General features: G+C 38.1%; 2 protein-coding genes across 6 annotated transcripts; one reads left to right on the forward strand and one right to left on the reverse strand.

Moving 5' to 3' along the window:
* Positions 1-9: 9 nt before the first annotated feature.
* Positions 10-14,264, forward strand: camk1db (calcium/calmodulin-dependent protein kinase 1Db). Of its 5 annotated transcripts, XR_014123155.1 has the most exons (12): positions 10-796; positions 4,707-4,838; positions 6,636-6,710; positions 7,060-7,198; positions 7,345-7,474; positions 7,682-7,757; positions 7,892-8,004; positions 8,178-8,256; positions 9,882-9,969; positions 10,049-10,199; positions 12,774-12,937; positions 14,173-14,264. XR_014123155.1 is itself a non-coding variant. In XM_027021446.3 (11 exons), the coding sequence occupies exons 2-11, from the start codon at positions 4,817-4,819 to the stop codon at positions 12,863-12,865; spliced, it is 969 nt and encodes a 322-aa protein (XP_026877247.2). In that variant the 5' UTR covers positions 10-796; positions 4,707-4,816; the 3' UTR covers positions 12,866-14,264. The 5 variants fall into 5 exon arrangements, 3 of the variants coding, with proteins under 3 accessions (XP_026877247.2, XP_026877246.2, XP_026877248.2); XR_014123156.1 differs by having other exon boundaries at positions 10,049-12,044; positions 12,774-14,264; XM_027021446.3 differs by having other exon boundaries at positions 4,707-4,842; positions 12,774-14,264.
* Positions 14,083-17,599, reverse strand: ucmab (upper zone of growth plate and cartilage matrix associated b). Its single transcript, XM_027021463.3, has 5 exons — positions 17,334-17,599; positions 17,090-17,149; positions 16,791-16,886; positions 15,669-15,767; positions 14,083-15,544 (listed from the first exon to the last, which is right to left on the reverse strand). The coding sequence occupies exons 1-5, from the start codon at positions 17,389-17,391 to the stop codon at positions 15,447-15,449; spliced, it is 411 nt and encodes a 136-aa protein (XP_026877264.1). The 5' UTR covers positions 17,392-17,599; the 3' UTR covers positions 14,083-15,446.
* Positions 17,600-18,328: the final 729 nt, after the last annotated feature.

An 18,328-nucleotide genomic window follows, 5' to 3' on the forward strand; every position in this document is an offset into this window, starting at 1 on the left:
CTTTTCTTGATTGCTGCTACAGATCTTCGTATATATTTAATCAGTAGTGCAATATCCTTAGTGGATAAACATTGGTACGTGCCGAACATACATTGATGAACTGAATTTTGGTGAGCTGGCTTTTGCTTGCTTGCCTTTGACTGAGCTGAATTTCACATTAAAATTCGGGTCTCAATCAAATCAGCCTTGGTGATTTAATATGTAAACTACACCGAGCTGCTCCGCCTGCCGTTGGTTAAACTGCTAATCCGACTACGTCTGCTCTCATACCACCACTGCTTTTTTTTTTTTTTTTTTTTTTTAAAACACACAATAGACTCAACATCTCTTGCGCAACGAAACTAGTCCACGTAAAGCTTTAATATGATGCAGTCATATTACACTTTCTGTGTCGGATAGTCTTGGTTATCCCCTGTAGGAGTGATCTGGCAAAGCGCAGCAGCTCATGTTGACTGAATTAGTTCCATTTTTAGGTTGACTGCGTAAGTCATCTTTATGGTACTGTCTCCAGTGCAATGACCGCAATGTTTCGAGCCGGTCGGCGCTTCAAGCGAGAGGTGCGACTGTGAACGGTGACAATTGTACCAGCGTTCTTGTTTTATTTTTTCGCGTTACCGATGTATCCTAATTAAAAAGAGGAGGGTATTTTTTTTAATCCTTGTTAACAAGGTTATTTACGGAATATTATTATTGGCGCCAACATGGACATCGGAAACGAAGAGTCCGTGAATGAATGTTGGAAAAAGCAAGTCGATGACATCAAGAAGATTTTTGAGGTTAAGGAGATCTTAGGAACGTGAGTATCTAACTCATTCACGGACCAATCAATAACGGTTTGATTAACTTTTTTTTTTCATTGATTCGAGGTATATGTTGGCTTTGTCCAAAGCTGTTAGAAAACTTTCGCACGACGTTAGGCCTCTTCATATACACTACACATCAGGTGGGCTACTAAAATTATAAACTCGTGTTTATTTACATAATAAAAATTGAATAGGACGTCAGTTCTAGTATTTCACAACACGGCCTTGTTATGGTACTTAAGATTCTGCCGTCACGGTTGTAGCACACTAAAGGAATGTCAGCTTGTTATGGGATGCAAACCTCTGGCTCTATGTAGCCTATCTTACATAAGCTTTAAAACCAGAATCAAGAACGTGTAAAGGGAAACCTCCTCATAATGTTTTAGATAACGGATTCACTGCCAGACCTACATGTTATTGTTCTGGCATCTGTGATTTTTTTGCTCTCAAAATAACAGTACCCGAGTTCGTGCAGGCTCTAAAGCGCTTTGACTCTCTCTCTCTCTCTCTCTCTCTCTCTCTCTCTCTCTCTCTCTCTCTCTCTCTCTCTCTCTCTCTCTCTCTCTCTCTCTCTCTCTCTCTCTCTCTCTCTCTCTCTCTCTCTCTCTCTCTCTCTCTCTCTCTCTCTCTCTCTCTCTCTCTCTCTCTCTGTGTGTTCACGTTCCTAACAGTGTTGCTTTGGGGAATTTTTGATACAAATGAACCACTGTGTTGTAAACTATGACAATCGCATATCACGACAAGAATCGGTGGTAAACGTATTATGAAAGCTCCATAAAGGAATTTTCTTAGAGCCTTCATCTAATGGTTTTTGGTAATATATCTGGATAATTAATTAATTTTAGGTAATTCAGTGTCCTGATATCTGGTTTAGTAAAACTGAGAAAGAACTGGAGTGGAACAGGGCAGGTATTATCTGCAGACATGTCCTCATACCCTTACAAAAAAGTCACATACAGCACAATCAAGTCGGAAACACTGCAAAAAAAGAAAAGTGCTCCCCCCCCCCCCCCCCCAAAGTTTTGTGAAATAAATCTCTAACAAGAAAAGGCTGCAGTTTGACTCAGAAAACCTTCTGCTTTACAGAAGTTTTGTAGTTTGAATTGCATGTATTCAAATAATTTTGTGTTTTTCTATATAGTCTTATGTTAGTTCTAAACCTTCAGTATACTATGGTCAAATAGTTGTATTACTACTTTTCTTGTGGCAGTGGCAGCAGTTGTCAGCGCACTACTGTGCTATTATAATGTGCTGTCCTCTTACAGGTCATCCCTAAGTCTCCAATGAATCAGCATTCACCCACCCCACCCTACATACACAAGCAAACTATTTCCAGCACTGTGGATTACAACATAATGAAGCAAGAGATTGTTTCAGAAGTTAGTGGTTTAGTGACTGTTTTGCAAAGCTCATTAAAGAAAGATCAGACTGAAAGCTGAGAGGTCTATTTGACTAATTTTCTAAGGATTTCCCATCATAATTTACATAAGACTGTTATCACAAGATGCTTCTAATTATTCAGCCTACTGGAAGACCTGCTGGCAACAATTAACAACACTATGGCTCTAAAATTGTCAATGCTAAAAGTGAATATTTATTGGATTTTTACACTCAGACCACCTTTGGTTTTCTTGTGTACATTAGAACACAAAAACAACTGTTGCATGTATTGACACATTTTTGATTCCTCCTGTCAGCTTTGTTGTCCTCTCTAGTTTTGACTCTTAGTTCTCTCAAAAATCCCCCCCCACACACACACACACACATATATATACACTTCCTCATTCTCATCCTGTGGGTGCTTTTTGCGGTGGATAATTCCATTGTTCAAGCTTCAATCCACCTACCATTTTAGACTGAGACGCTCGTAACCCTCAATACTATAGTAATGGTTCATGCTGAACATAGTGTTGCTGCACATCATCTCAAGGCAGCACAAACATTGTCTATTGATCATCACAGGACTGAACTTTGCAGTATTAAGCTCTCAAAACTTACATTTTTACTGTGTGTTATGAGCACCCTGATCAGGATGTTCCAGATGAGAGAGGGATGGGTGTTTGGATGAATCGGCAAATGTAAATTATTTAGGTGAAAATAAAGCAAGTAGTGTTTAGGCATGTTGCATCAAGAAGTCATTAATGTGTTTTGTAATGTATCTCAAGAAAAATAATCAAATAAGCAATATTTAGTTATTATTGTGCAGCCTACACTCAGTAGTGTGCTGTCATGTGATGCTGGCATGCACCATCTTCTTCTCATTTTGCGACTCCATTCATGTACGAGTTACCTGTGCTCACCCAGAACTGCTGCTGCTGAATTAAAGCACTCTTAATGTGGTAGGCTGTGCCTATTGAGAATAAACCTAAGAACAGGTTTCTTTCCCACACTCAGTTTTGTCCCAGTCCTGGGCTACAAAGGTCTGATAATACTGACTGTAATATACTGACAAATACTGTAAATACCGACTGTAAATACAAACAAATACCACATTGTTTGGCAAAAGAGGGCAACTGATTTCTGTCTGTTATTTTCCGCTTGTTCAGTTCAGTTCCTATTAACCTGTATACATGTGTGTGTAACCTGTGTACAAATCTAATAGAGAGCAATCAAAAAAAAGTATGTGTAATGTATTTACAGTACTGTTGATTCATGAATAATCATTTCTTACTCCAGTTTGTTTTTTTTTTTGTTTTTTTTCAGAAAGCCATTTTGATCTGAGAAGAAGATATTTTTAGTGACTGTTATATCAGCTAAATACATTGAAATATGGAGCAGATACTATTGTAGTGAACTTGGTGAAGGTATTAAAATGGATTAGTGTTTATCAAGTATAAATGTATTAAAATGGATCAGCTTTGATCAAATATAAATGATGTTTGTCCTATTTTCGTCCATCTTTCAGATTTATTTACTTTGCACCTCTCATTGAGACCGACATGTTTAATCTGATTTTCATGGTTTCTCTATAAATGGAAAGTCTGTGTAACTGGAGCTATCTTAAAACCAGTGTGCAGGGGTCTAGTTACAGATCATTTATAAATTTGATGTCAGAATGTGTGGGGGTTTTTTTTGGTTTTTGGTTTTTTTTATGATAAATACTTATAAAATACTTGAAAATAGCACATCTTAGTTCAGTGCTAAAAGACATTTATTGGGCAAAAAAAATTACCTTTGGTTTTACTAGATTGTAAGGAGTCAAAGCTTCACTTGTGTCATGACATCAGCCTGAGGGAACTGATTAGCCACCTCTTGCTGGGTTAGACCTGAACATCTGTGTCCTTGTGCTGGATTGTGTGTGTGTGTGTGTGTGTGTGTGTGTGGCAGTGGCAGGCAAGAGGGATTACTGTGGATTTTCAGTGACCACTGAAGGCTTAGCTACAGACTGCAAACTGTAGTTGATTTAAGAACCCATTGTGCACAACCGATTGCACTCAGTAAATAAAATAGGATGTTCTGGAACGGCCAATACAGAATTGACATGTGCATGTCTCTATGTTGATTTACAATAGAGTTAAATGGCATTTCACACTTTCTTACAACTACAATTTTTTGTTAATACATTTAACACATCTTTTCAAAGCTGATATAAGCAATATGTTGAGAAACACTTTGGCTAAACGGTCTTTTTCTTTTGAGAGCATTCACTAAAATAGATGGTATGAGAGAAATAAATGTCTCCATAACAGCAACCTAAAATTTCAGTATGGTGTGTTAGTAATAAATGGTCAGTAAAGCAGAGGTACCGATCTCGGCTTGTTAATGATTTTGTGTGTGAATACAGCACAATGAAGCGGGACTGAGTGATGAGATGAGATGCTTGGATGGAAGCAAGAAATGCTAACATCTTACAGCAGCTTTAATCTTTCTTTTGAGTGATTTCTCCCTCTGATTCTGTGGCAGGGGTGCCTTCTCAGAAGTAGTTCTTGCTCAGGAGCGGACCACGGGGAAGATGTATGCAGTGAAGTGTATTCCTAAGAAGGCTCTGAGGGGGAAGGAGAGCAGTATTGAGAATGAAATTGCTGTACTCAGGAAGTAGGTATTGCTCAGCTTATTAATTCCTTAATATGAAACAGTAGAGAAATTGTTAAAAGCCATCATATGATGATAATAGTGATATATACTCCAGACATTCAAAACTGTCACTGCTTTTCCTCCGTTAATATCAACAGGACACACACACATGCACACACACTTAGAATACACCCTTACTATGTCAATTTTCCTTTAAACAGTTGAAATGCCAACATAGCAGACAGTCCCTAAGAGTCCCTAAGACAAACTGAAATACTAATCAGTGCTAACTGTTGCATCTACTCTACTGAAAGCTAGATATGTCAGGCTTTTTAAAAGTGCCCTCAATCTGCCCTACCTATCCCACCCACCCGGATGCACCTTCTCTTTAAGGGTCTGCAGTGTTCACAGGGCTGCGGTGCTCTCCCCCACACAGCGGTGACTCACAGGATGCCTTAAGCTCCCATTGCTATTCTATGCACGTTTGCACGTGAGCACTGTTTGATGGTTGTCATGGTAAAAGAGCAGCACTGAGAACATGGCTGCTTGTGATGAGGCAGAGGGGCTGTGCAGACAGCTGTGAATCATACTCTGGCACACCAGGCCACACACATGGGTTAAGCTACAGATACAACGTAGTCCATAAGTAATTGGAAGGTGACGGGTTCTGTCAAGGCTCTGTACACCAGTCCATTGGATTTGACATAAAAGTGCAACTTTATAGTTTATTTCTAATAACTGTGTACACATACATATAAACTATATGGTAACTGCTATGGTTCAGTTTGGTGTTACTCAGTAAAAGGCAACCCAGCTTCTTTTGGAAAATGGGGTAAGAGCACAGGATTAGCCATTGTACAGCACCCCTGGAGCTGAGGGGGTTCAGGGACTTGCTCAAGGGCCCAACAGTGACTGCACGGCTGAGCCAGGACTCAAACTCCAAAACTTCCATTTGCTAGCCCAAAGGCCTACCCACTAGGATATCACTACCCCTACTGAGGGCTTATGCACTGTTAAGATATACACTTTAGCAGGCTTGTAAAAGACCTTTCTTAAAATTGATTTGTAATTGATTGATATGTAATTTTGATGTATGTAATTATCAACATTATGAAGTCATGTATACTGTAACTACCAGGACATATCAACATGCCTAAGAGTTTGATAGGGTATGTTTGTGTTTTACCACAGAAATCAAACTCAATTGTGATCTCACTGCACATGCGCAAGAGGAATTGTCTGTGTATTGGCATTAATCCTACTGTTTTTATTTTATTGTATAGAAGTTAAATTTTAAGATAGGTGGAACATCCCTGTCCTGTGCTATTGTAAAACCACATCAACATAAATGGCGTAGATGGCAGTGACTGATGAATTGTGCATAGTAATATATGAGCTACAGCCTTTAGGAATACACTTATAAACCCTTCCTACAAACAGTTATGCCTCATAAGGTCACCAGTGTGTGTAGGTACTATACATTGTAGATGTTTCTAATAAAGTACTTGCTGTGTGTTGAAACTAATAGGACACCTACCAGTCATTATAATAAAGTGTTTGATGCATATATTTGCATTGCACATACCAATAGTGAGTTAAAAAGCCTGAATTGACTGTCGGCCTAGTGGGAGTATAAGTAGTATTCAATACTTTAATATGTCTTAGTGGAGAGTGAAATGGAATATGGAATATTGAGTCAGGGAGATGTAGGTCTGAATCATTTACATTTCCAACACAACACAACACCACATCACACTGTTCTGTTGTACATCAACTGCCAAACTGCACAAGCTGATCGTGTTTTGTTCCTTTTTTCAGAATTAAGCATGAGAATATAGTGGCTCTTGAAGACATCTATGAGAGCCCCAACTACCTGTACCTCATCATGCAGCTGTGAGTGAGAGCTTATTGAGAGGGACTACCTATGGCTCACTCTGTACTGAAACTAACTTATCACCATCAGCAAACCAGCTAGACTGTAAAAAAAAATTAATAAATAAAAAGAAAAGGCAAATCTAATTAGTCTACTGAGTGGCTTATATTAAGCAGAAGAAAAGAGACTTCTTGCATCCGTACAAAAAGAATAGACTACAAGCATTTGTCATGGTACCTGTTTGTGTGTGTGTGTGTTTCTATGTTTATTTAATGTTATTTTCAGAAGATTTATAACAGGATCAACAACTAATTGTCTAAAATGGAGGGCAGGTAATGAATGTGCTGGGTTCATTGTATTTGTTCCAAGTGTGTCTGGAGGGGAACTGTTTGATCGGATCGTGGAAAAAGGCTTTTACACAGAGCAAGATGCCAGTGCTTTGATAAAACAAGTTCTAGATGCAGTCAACTACCTGCACTCTCTGGGCATAGTCCACAGGGACCTCAAGGTATGGGCTGCTCCTTTCCCCTCAGTCAGTTAAAGGTGCAACAAGACATAGAGAAACATTCCCATTTGGAGGCTATAGTAATTAAGGCTGTTTTCTATATGAATCCTCTGTTGTCATTTCCTCCTCAATGTCCTCTGTCTTGTTAGCCAGAGAACTTGTTATACTTCAACCCCCATGATGAGTCCAAAATAATGATCAGTGACTTTGGCCTGTCAAAGATGGAAGGAGCTGCAAGTGATATTATGTCCACAGCTTGTGGGACTCCAGGATATGTTGGTGAGGTTGTCAGTCAAATGCTAGCTATAGTTTATCTATTCTGAGGAACTTTCGACATTATCCATCCTACCCTTAAAGACAAACTTTCCACTAGAGAGCAGTACACAGTTACATTGTCTAGTCACTGGTTAATTTCAACTAGCCACTCACTGTTAGCCTTTAATCATTTGTTGGTGTATTCAGCATTGTTTTTTCCCTTTACCTTAGCTCCAGAGGTGCTTGCACAAAAGCCATACAGCAAAGCAGTAGACTGCTGGTCTATTGGAGTTATTTCTTACATACTGTGAGTAGCTATTTCCAGTTAGCTATAGCTACTTCCAGGTAGTTATAGCTACCTGATTTCTATAGTTATAGAAAATAACATTTGAATGAATGCTGTACTGTAAACTGAGTGTTTGTCTGTCTTCTCTGTCACAGATTATGTGGCTATCCTCCTTTTTACGATGAGAATGACTCCAAACTCTTTGAGCAGATCCTTAAGGCTGAATATGAGTTTGATTCACCATACTGGGATGACATATCAGACTCAGGTGAATAGTGGATTTGATACTGAGAAGATGCATCTGTTTGTAAAATGTATCATTGTACATAACATGATTATTTCAGAAGCTTTCAGGTTTCTCTACTATGCATGTTTTAAAAACATACGGATGATTGCTATTCTGCAACTCTGCATGACTGAATGCAAATTGCTTTCTGACAGCTAAAGATTTTATTAGTAATCTAATGCAGAAGGATGCTGAGAAACGGTTCACATGTTCTGAGGCTCTTCGCCATCCCTGGTTAGTACTACTTTACACAACAAACAAGACATAGTAGGTGTGTGCATGTACTAGAGCTTTTAGAGGTTTTGGGCTATTAGGGTTGGAATAGTATGTAAGTCTTGGACTGTAGTATAAGAGACACTGTAATTACCATGTCTAATAATTTAGAACATAATGCTTTTGAATAATTCAGCCCAGACTTAGAGACAAATAATATCCTGTGCTGTGTTTGAATCGCTGTGTTCGCTTGACTAACAATGTGGGTCATGTCTGAGCAGCTAGATGGTGATGTACACATACTCAATATATATTCATCTTCTCAAAGGTTTTGTGGTAGGGTGAGGGGGAATTATGCAAGTGCCAGTTTATGTCTAGTTCTGTTATGTCATCAAATTCCAAGTTGAGACCAGTGTAATGTAAGGAATGCAAGATAGATCCAAAAGTTTCCCAACATTACATAACTTATTTTAATAAAGACTTACTAGTAACCCTCACTATGAAGACACAGAAGTGCCAAATCAAACTAGACATACACTTTTAAAGGAGCACTAAGTCATTTTTCAAAGGATTGTTTTTCTTCTTCTTTTGAGGCATTTGAGGCCATTATAAAGACAGCAAGTGTCCCAGATGTTATGTTTCAGAGATTCTGTACTAAATATATTTTAAACATGCTTGTGGGGGACCAGTTCTATGGAGCATTAACTAGTTCATTCTACGACTACAAAGAAATTTGATTGTTCATCACGTTTCAAAATAATAATAATAATAATAATAATCACTTTCATAAACACTGCTTTCTACTTTTTGGTGTTAAAAAGGACTTATTGCTCCATTACGTATACAAAACATCTATCTGTATAAAAGCCTTTATATTTTAAAAGCATCTAATTATTTAATTGTTTTATATTCGTGTTTAAAAATATATTGGCGGGGCGGTTAGTGTGTTCAGTCATATTTTGAAAGCCAGAGCTTTATTGGAGGAGGGATGCGAGGAGACGCCAATGCGCCAGTTAAGAAAGCGAGGACAACCCCGCCCCCCTCCCCCCCGTAAAACTTATGTTCCTTTCCACCGGTTGTGGATTAATGTGATGTCATTTAAGATGTTGTTTGTTTGAATTTGAAGCAGAAAACGATGCACGATCCGTTTTCTTATTGATATAGGTTTATTGAGTGAGAAACACACAATAAAAAATACGAAAAGATATATCAGTGATATATCAATTATAATAACAGGCCGATTTAAATGAGATTAGCTGCCATTAGCTAACGGCTAACTGATAATAAAACAGGTTTATCAGGCAAGCAGCAAAAATATTAAAAGTGAATTTAATTAGAAAGGTGAAGAATAGCAAGCAATAAATCACCAAAATTAAGATAACGTTATCGTGTGGATGTGAGTTTAAATTCGTAAAATTGTCTAAATTTCCATAATAGCTAACCAAGCTACCTCTCGTTTGCTCCGCTGAGCTGCACAATGTGGTCTGCCACATTTAAGTCTATGACAAAAACAGCCAATCGTAAATAAAGAAATTATTTTACACTAAATAATTTTACCTCCCCCAGCTGACAAATGGTTTTATTTTGCTCGTTCATATGTCCGTCCTTCAAATGACAAATATCAATATATTTTTTTCTCACCTCAGGATAGCTGGCGACACGGCTCTTTGTAAGAATATCCATGAGTCAGTGAGTCGGCAGATGAAGAAGAACTTTGCTAAGGCTAAATGGAGGGTGAGTAGCTTCTCCAGATGTGCGCTTCTTATAGTTCTGCAGTAAGCTGTGGGAGCCAACCAGCCTCTCTCCCTCCTAGCAAGCCTTCAACGCAGCAGCCGTAATCAGGCATATGAGACGTCTGCATCTGGGCAGCAGTATGGATTCCACTCAGCAAATGAACCCCAAGCAAACCTCTGTGCTTGTCAAGAGCCAGTCTGTCGATGTATCCTCTTACAACCGCAATGACTGTACGTTGTCTATATTGTTTTCACTGAGCTTCTTCCTAATTTTTTTTTACCATTCTCACTTGAATTGTTAACACACATTGTAAAAGCCCCTAAAGTTGTTTAACAATATATCTGTGCAGTGTACTTAACTGAGGTTTTGCTGACTAACTGTTCTTATGTTCTAGTTAGAATGTAGGGGTGTGTTTCCCGATAACGATTAATCTTAGCGATTTACGAAAAATTTAAGAAGGACACAACTTTTAAAAGGCCAGCTTTCGAGAGTGTTTCCCAAAAGCCTCCTTAGTCTCCAAAATTAGGAGCGGGTTACTCCTACTCTGCATATGCGCTGGAAAAGCACCACCAGTCGAAAACTGAACCACCGATTTATACACAGTTTCTCATTATTATACCACAAAGGTATCATTAGGAAAACAATTATTATAAACTTATCATTAATAGGTATTTAAATTACTGGTTAAAAAAGAAAAATGAAAAACATTACACTTGCAATTCCTAGCTATCGCATATCAAGTCTACAAATAAGGTGCACAATTAACCTTTCATGCATCAGTCCAGAGTATGCCAAACAGCAGCGCAAACGGAATTTTTGCAAAGATGTAACTCACCCAAATTTTGGAAGACACTGAAGAAAAATACTCTTTCCAAAGCTACAGATTTTGTAGGAGATTAACAAAGTTGCAAGGAAAATATTTTTTCAGTGATTGTTGTATTTCATTAATTATCTTTCAAGTGGTAGGCACAAATAAAGTTTAGTGAAAGTGAAACTTGCCCCCCAATAAATGCCTTGGAGTCTATATTAAGTTTATAACAAAAACAATAAACACAGGTCACTTATCCCAAACAAATGTTTCTATAAATTTAGGCAAAAACATCTCATCATTTGCTTTTGTGTTTCCAAGCCAGCCTGGTAAAGTACTTACTTCCCTTTCTCCTGGTAATTCATGACAATAGTGAGTAAGTAGCTTCGGAGTGGATACCTGCTGTCCTCTAGTACACATATCTGCCCACAAAAGTACCATCCCTTGCCATCTGACACACTCCAGAATTGACCACACTCCAGATGAAGGAGTCATTAGTACTCTCAGGAAACTTGACCACAATGTCTGTCAAGAGGTCTTGCATATGACTTGCAAATTCAATGCAGAGAAGCCTTTATGGCAGATGTAGTTAGAGCTCAAGAGTCTGAGAGTGTGCATAGAATAGAATAGAATAGATTAGTCTTTATTGTCATTGTACAAGTACAGTGAAATTCTCTGTGATTTCTCTGCTGAGCTACTTAGTAAAGAAAATGAGAAAACTAAAAATATATATACTAGGTGGTGAAGACATATATGTATATGAAATTTATAAAATGAAGACTGTCTTATTTCACCACCTTGTATAATTGTATAAAAGTAAGTCTGTCACAGCCCCCTCCTCGACTCCTCCCCCTAAGCTCATGTAGCCTATCGGCACGTGGCTTTCATGTATGCGTCTTGTCCTTGCTATGTGTGTGTATGTGTGTGTCTTTCTCCTTATTGTGACACCCCTTTCTGGTTTGTCAGTTATTCCTTGCACCTGTTCCTCATTTCAGTTCTCTTTCTCTCATGTATTTAAGGCCCTGTGTTTGTTCCTCTCTTTGTCAGTGTTTGACCCAGTGTATGCTGTTTCAGCTGCCCCTCTGTGCTTAAAACCATTTATTGCATATAGTATTTTTGTCTTGTTATTGCTCAGTGTTGTTCTTTGTGTTTTATTTTTGTTTCATGTTCAATAAACATCTGTGTTTTCTGAGGGACGACTTGTCTCAGCATCCTGCCTCTGCCTCCTCGGCTGTGACACAGTCCAGTTGATTGGTTGTCATAACAAGTTTAGTAGCCTAAATGAAGGCACTTCTTTTCAAAGAATGCATTTATTAATTTAACTCTACTACCACCACCACTACTACTACTAATAATAATAATAATAATAATAATGATACAATGGGAAATGTATTTTATTTAAATTATTTCAATTAAATCTGTACATCACCAAATAATCTACTGTACATTAATCAGGTGTTATTGTTTGTTTCATGTGAATGAAATTATTTAAACCCTGGAATAAAATGAAAGAATATATGTTTATGCTAAGAATTGAACTAAAAGACCTTCATAGTGGGAAGTTGTGACACTACCCACTAAACCATATACATACATCCAAAGTTAATTTAATGCTAGGAAAATACTAACTACAATAATTTCTGTTGGCATTGGATATAGTGTAAGTGATCCAGTTTACATTTTCAAAAATAAATATTTTCATGATTTTGTGTTTTTATATATGCAAATATGCTGTTGTCATGCATGTGGAAAATTAGTGACTTCTATCCTTTTTGAGGTAGAACTGCATGTGAACTTCAAGTTAAGAAGTACTCTGGTCAGAATACTCTTAAGTTACAAATGAATTTAAGTACTACATTAGTTATGATGGGTTTTGGGAAACGCTCATAAATTTAAGTAAGTTCTTAAATTCAAGGTTACGAAGTATTTAGTGTTACAAAAGTTTTGGGAAACCCACCTTAGAGCAATTTGTCAGGAGGGTCTTATTTTTTGGTAGATGAGTCGCAGGGAGTGGTGAACACAGGGGCAGCGGTGGAGCGATGCACACACCCTACCACTGTCACCACCATCATCACCGGCTCCAAGTGATGGCGCTTCCTCCCAGGAGCATCAGGCCACAGAAGCATCAAACACGTGAAGCATCATCTGTGTCATCCACTGGTAACATTACCTTCAGACATGTGCTTTCTGCTCTTTATGCACTCTGTTCAGTCCCTGGCCTGTCCATGGGAGTGTAGCATCCTGGTCTGCAGGACTGGGTCAGAAAGTGCCATGTCCTTCAGGAGTTGAAAGCAACAGCAGGTGTGATGAGAGGCTCTGTTAGGGATCAGAATTGCATTTGAGGACCTGTGGGTGTCTTATCTGGATACTGCAGCTGAGTTCAGCTGGTGTGACTTCTTCATGAAATGATGCACTACTGAGTTAATGGACTATATAAATGCTCACTTTAGACTGAAATTAAAATTAACTATGTAACATAGAGAAGGTGTATATAGAATCATTATGTGGACCATTGTGTGTTTAAGCTGGGCTAACATTGACTGGGCAACCAGACAGAACGGCAGCTTCCACTAAAGCCAAATGTAAATTTAGATGATAACGTGAACTGACCTGGTCCTGGGCCTTGGTCTGCATTTTGAATTAATATCTTGTTGCAATTGTGTGAGTGGTCACATGATCATCAACAAACCACTAATTAAGCACTATTACAGCATACAAGATAAAGAAGAAAAAGCTGTGTGTTCATTTCTTAATGATGTCAACTTCATGTTTATAGCATAGTAGTAATTCATTCATTGGTATAGTAATTCAATCATCAAGTTAGTCAAACTATATGACTACATACTATATGACTATGTGCTTAGTTAACCAGACAACCAGGAGGCAGTTTTCCAAATCACTGTACTGTGGATGTCCTCAGTGATACTTGCTTACCTGTTTTACACTCTTGTGTGTAGAACATTGGTCTTGGCAAACAACACACTGGATTATCATTTGTTTAATCATATATGCATACATTACTGAGTAACACAGACCTTGTGCAGTACTGAAATATATGGTTTAATTTTGTCAGTGTGATTATTGATAAAGAAATATATACTGTGGTGTATTTGAGTGTCAGATTTATGAAACCTTATTTGTAATGTTACCTGAATTGAATATTTATCAAAGTTAGTGGATCTACATATTTTTACATGTAGTCTTGGTTATCTGTATATTTTTGGTTGCAATATTTATTATGTTATTGAACTGTATACATTTTCTCAGGAGTACTTTTAATAATGGTGGATTGCAACATTTTGTTATTTTTATTGAATGATAATAAATGGTGTCAGGAAAGGGATGTTCAATTGTTATTAAAATAATTGTATATTGTAACGCAATTTGTTTCATAGGCAAATTTAATCCTTGATCAAGAGAAGAATCTTGTGAAGTTGGAGTTGGAAAACATTTAATTAAAGTGGTGCTTTGTATTTGCACAAATGTATGCCTTTCTTCCAGTATATTATTCAATTTAATGCAATCTTGATTGCTGCTATGTACTGTATATATTGAAATATGAAAGATGAAAACAGCTACCTCCTGTTTTACCCATTCTTCGTAGAAGCACTCTGAATTTAGCAGCTAGGTGCAGTTTTTTTCATTGCCCTCTCAAAGCTGAGAGAAGCCTTGTTTAGCTCTTTGCTTCTGTTGTCCAGATTTAGAACTTATTTCATCAATATTTTTTCACTCTTAAGGAGAAATGCCTTAGGATTGGATAAAACCTTTTTTAATTTAAGTAATGACAAAGTTTGCACATAGTCACATTCATACATATGCTAACTTTGTTTGCCTTAATAGCATATTTTGCCATTAGTGATATCATGTCCCGATATTCATTTTTGGATATAAAAAATTATTTACTTATGACTACAGCCGAATATGACCTCTGCTGAATTTCTGAAATGTAAACATACTTTTGTAGATGTAATACATCATACAGGATTGTTTACAAAGTCATATATTATAACAAACTTAAAACATTGACACAAGAGGCTGATCACACAGCATGCATAACAACATACCTTTACATAAATTAAATCTTCTCAGTATATCTGCAAGTAAAGCAATGTATATAGGATACTGTTAGCTTTTTTATATTTTGCACAATATATTTAGGTTATGTGCATGCTTCATTTTAGCATTGTTGTGATTCGTTCCATTGCACATTACACACTCTGCTAAGGTGCAGAAATGCCAAAGCATTTAGCACATGAAAAATGGTGCAGAAGTAATTTTAATAGAAAGAGCAAGAATTGAATGGCAGTTGATTCTGTCCTGCCGCTTGTCTAATTCATGTTCAAATTTCTGCTTTTCTGATGGCATTAGTAAATCAAATCATAAGTTGGAAAAAACACCATTTTATGTGATATCAGAGCCTTTCACTCTTCCATTTGCATTTTTTAAACAGCATAAGTAACTGTTGTTTAAAAGATCCCCAGTGGTTGGCACTGTAGCTTGGACCCAAGTGAGTCAAAAGCCCCGCTGAAGATAGAAGAAGAGGCCTTTTTCTAGTAAACAAATCTGAATACTTGCTGGTGAAGGTGCTTTAATGCATTATGCAATTGTTTGGGACCATTATTTTTGTTCATTAGCACATTTTAATATACAAAACCTGTGCTGGGTGGTTTTAAATGGTGCCCTGGTTATACTCATGAGATGGGTCAAGGCCATCATAGTGGAATTCTCTCCACTGCTCAGTCTTCTCTTGGGTCCTCTCGTCTTGCTCTGAAAGAGTGTTTGATGAAAAATGACTTCACGATATAATGAACATGAGGCTAGATAAATAGATCCATAGAATACATATATCAGTAGACAGACAGAGATTGCTTTTCAGGAGAGTTGGTGGTACCATCATGCTCTTCCTCAGCATAAGTCTCAAACTGATTCATCCGCTCTTCATGGTATTCTCTCTTCCTTTCATCAGCTGCCAGCCTCTGTCTCAGCTCAGCTGCAGGGCCACAATTAAAAAAAAAAGTTGTAGGAAAGGGGAGAGTGGTGAAGCATCTGTTGCCATTACTCCAGTTTAGACATGGCCCACACTGCATGGGCGATGCACCTTACATTTGCATTAAACATAAACAGTAGATAATGAACTCTTATTGGAAGGTCATGTTAGGGAGGGTGAAAGACAGAAACAGACGCCATTCAAGGCAAAACAAGACGAATCAAACAGTGTATGTAGCTTCTCCTTTTGACAGTAGCAGACAGCTTATTGCTGGTTTCTCCATGTTTGCCTGTGGCTCCTACCTACCACTGTGGTTAGCCCTCATCACATTCCTCAGCTACCTCCAGACTTGGCAGACCAGAGGCAGCACTTGCAGTGCTCACACACCTCTCTCCCACAGCCATACACCTTAACATTTAGGCTTAATAATAATAATTTAAAAAATTAAATTCTCAAAGTTCAAAGTTTATTTGTTGCATACATAGTCATACATGGTATAACTAGCAGAGAATTGCTTTGAAAAAGTGCAAAAAGTGTAAAGTGTAGCCAGAGCAATCATGATGGCAGACGACCTCACCAGCACCAACTTGACTTTAAAAAAAAAGAGATATATATATAAAATATTCTAGATATATACTAAATAATTCTACTCCCTGTGAAGAAGTAAGCAGCTCCATTCATGCTTAACTGGCTGATAGAGAAGCATTCAATCATAGCATTTGGTTAAAAGACACCTCTAGCAATGTTTATTAAAAAAGTATTTTCTGCCTGTAGTATTCACACATCTGCATAACCACCAACATATTTCTTAGGCTTCAGTAGTCAGTTTGTGTTGTTTCCATCTCACTGTAATATTCATGTCAAACCTTATAGGCAGCTGGAATATCCTAATGATCAGTGTGAAGACTGGTGTTCCAGAGTGGAATATTACCCAAGACTCGTTCCTACAACCTAGACATCATACAGATTTACTTCAGCCCTCAGCCTCAGCAGGATGAACTCCTAGTGCAATATAAAGAAACTCACCATTGATCTCATCCTGTGATTTCACTGCCCTTCTGTTACGGCGCCTGAAGAAGTTAGTGGCATCCCTCTCTTGCATGAAAATCCCCTTTAGCTCACCTTTAATTCACATGATAATGAAAAAAAACATATTACATTTGTCAAGTTTCAAGGACACAAACGTTCCCTCGCCCAACCACAACAGACTTTCACTGTTATGGGAAACCTGATTTACTCTCCTCCCTGAGAACCTTGATGCATTCAACCACTGCAATAATCATCTCAGGCTGGGTGAAGGTGAGAGCTGATAGTGTTTTGGTTACCTTGTGGACCTGCTGCTTTCTTGCCATCAGACAAAGTCGTACTGTCAGCTTTGTGGAACACTGCAGTAGATCAGAAAGAACATCACAAGTAAGTGTTTCCCACCCCCAGATCCATGTGAAAGCAATCACAGCTACATGGTACATAATTTGGAACACTGTTGTTATTCTTGTTAGGACCAAAACATTTACTCCATAAACCAAGAAACTCTATGTAAGGTAGGTTGTGAGTATCAGTCATACTCACATTTGAGGATGAACAGCACAGCCAGACAGTTAAGCAAGACAGGCCGCATCCAAAACATTTTTAGGGCTGTTTCCAAGCTTCAGGAAGGCCAGCTATAAAGGGGATCCAGACAGGAATGGCAGGGAGCTCTCCTCTGAGGCAGAGCTCACTGCTGGGAGAAGAATTGAATTCAGGAACTAGAAAACTGAAGAGTGGGAGGAGCAGAGAGAATTTGTTTCTGGTGAACTAGCCCTCCCTTTAAGAGTCAATGGAATGCTGTTTATTTGTCCATGTTTCTAGTTAATCAGACATTTGTTTATTTATTTATGTCATGTTATTTCTTTTAAAAAGCATTTTATTAACATTTACACTTTACATGAGTTATTCATAGGATGTAGATAAATAATGTCCTTAATCCTGTGATGAAAGCCTACTCTACTCCCTCCTCATTAACATCCAAAACATTACTTTATCCATCTTATTTATCCAATTATTTGTCAACACCGAGATGACTCACATCCCAGGCCTATGAAATGTTATTGCAGCAGGGAGTGTTTTGCATTTGAGGTGTAAGGCTATGGGGCCCTTCACACAAGGGCTCTCTCATAGCAGCTGCAGTGAGAGTGAAGTCTACTGGAGGGGTTTACCTGCACGGGTGTTCGTTCACCTAGAATCTGGCCAAGCCTCAGGACTGGGTGAATGAATGTATAAACTGTGAAGTGTAGCTTCTGAAGTTCAGGGACAAAAGTGGAGATGTTTGAAAGTCTGTACTTTTGGAGACAAAAAGAGCTTGCTCGTGTGTTGGACAGGCAAAAAGCGTGCCCTTTTAAAGTAGACTGCAATATGCAGTCAGTAAACAGGACATAGGGATGCCAAAACTGACCTTTGAAATAAATATATAGCCTCTTTCAAATTGGCTACACATTTTACTCATGGTAATTAAACGAACGCCATTAATGAGCAAGATTCTTCCATGGGTGCCACCGTGTTTTACCTCAACAGTTAAAATTACACGA

The sequence above is a fragment of the Electrophorus electricus genome, chromosome 4 (assembly GCF_041902795.1).
Source record: "Electrophorus electricus isolate QZ-2024a chromosome 4, ASM4190279v1, whole genome shotgun sequence".
Taxonomy (NCBI): domain Eukaryota; kingdom Metazoa; phylum Chordata; class Actinopteri; order Gymnotiformes; family Gymnotidae; genus Electrophorus; species Electrophorus electricus.

Excerpts from the sequence above, each read along its gene's own strand:
- camk1db (XM_027021445.3), top strand. The coding sequence starts at position 702 with ATGGACATCGGAAACGAAGAGTCCGTGAATGAATGTTGGAAAAAGCAA. Across the intron at positions 4,839-6,635 it reads GAAATTGCTGTACTCAGGAA|AATTAAGCATGAGAATATAG; the intron begins GTAGGTATTGCT and ends TCCTTTTTTCAG. Across the intron at positions 9,970-10,048 it reads TTGCTAAGGCTAAATGGAGG|CAAGCCTTCAACGCAGCAGC; the intron begins GTGAGTAGCTTC and ends TCTCCCTCCTAG.
- ucmab (XM_027021463.3), bottom strand. The coding sequence starts at position 17,391 with ATGTTTTGGATGCGGCCTGTCTTGCTTAACTGTCTGGCTGTGCTGTTC. Across the intron at positions 16,887-17,089 it reads GAAAGCAGCAGGTCCACAAG|GTGAGCTAAAGGGGATTTTC; the intron begins GTAACCAAAACA and ends TGTGAATTAAAG. Across the intron at positions 15,545-15,668 it reads TGCTGAGGAAGAGCATGATG|AGCAAGACGAGAGGACCCAA; the intron begins GTACCACCAACT and ends ACACTCTTTCAG.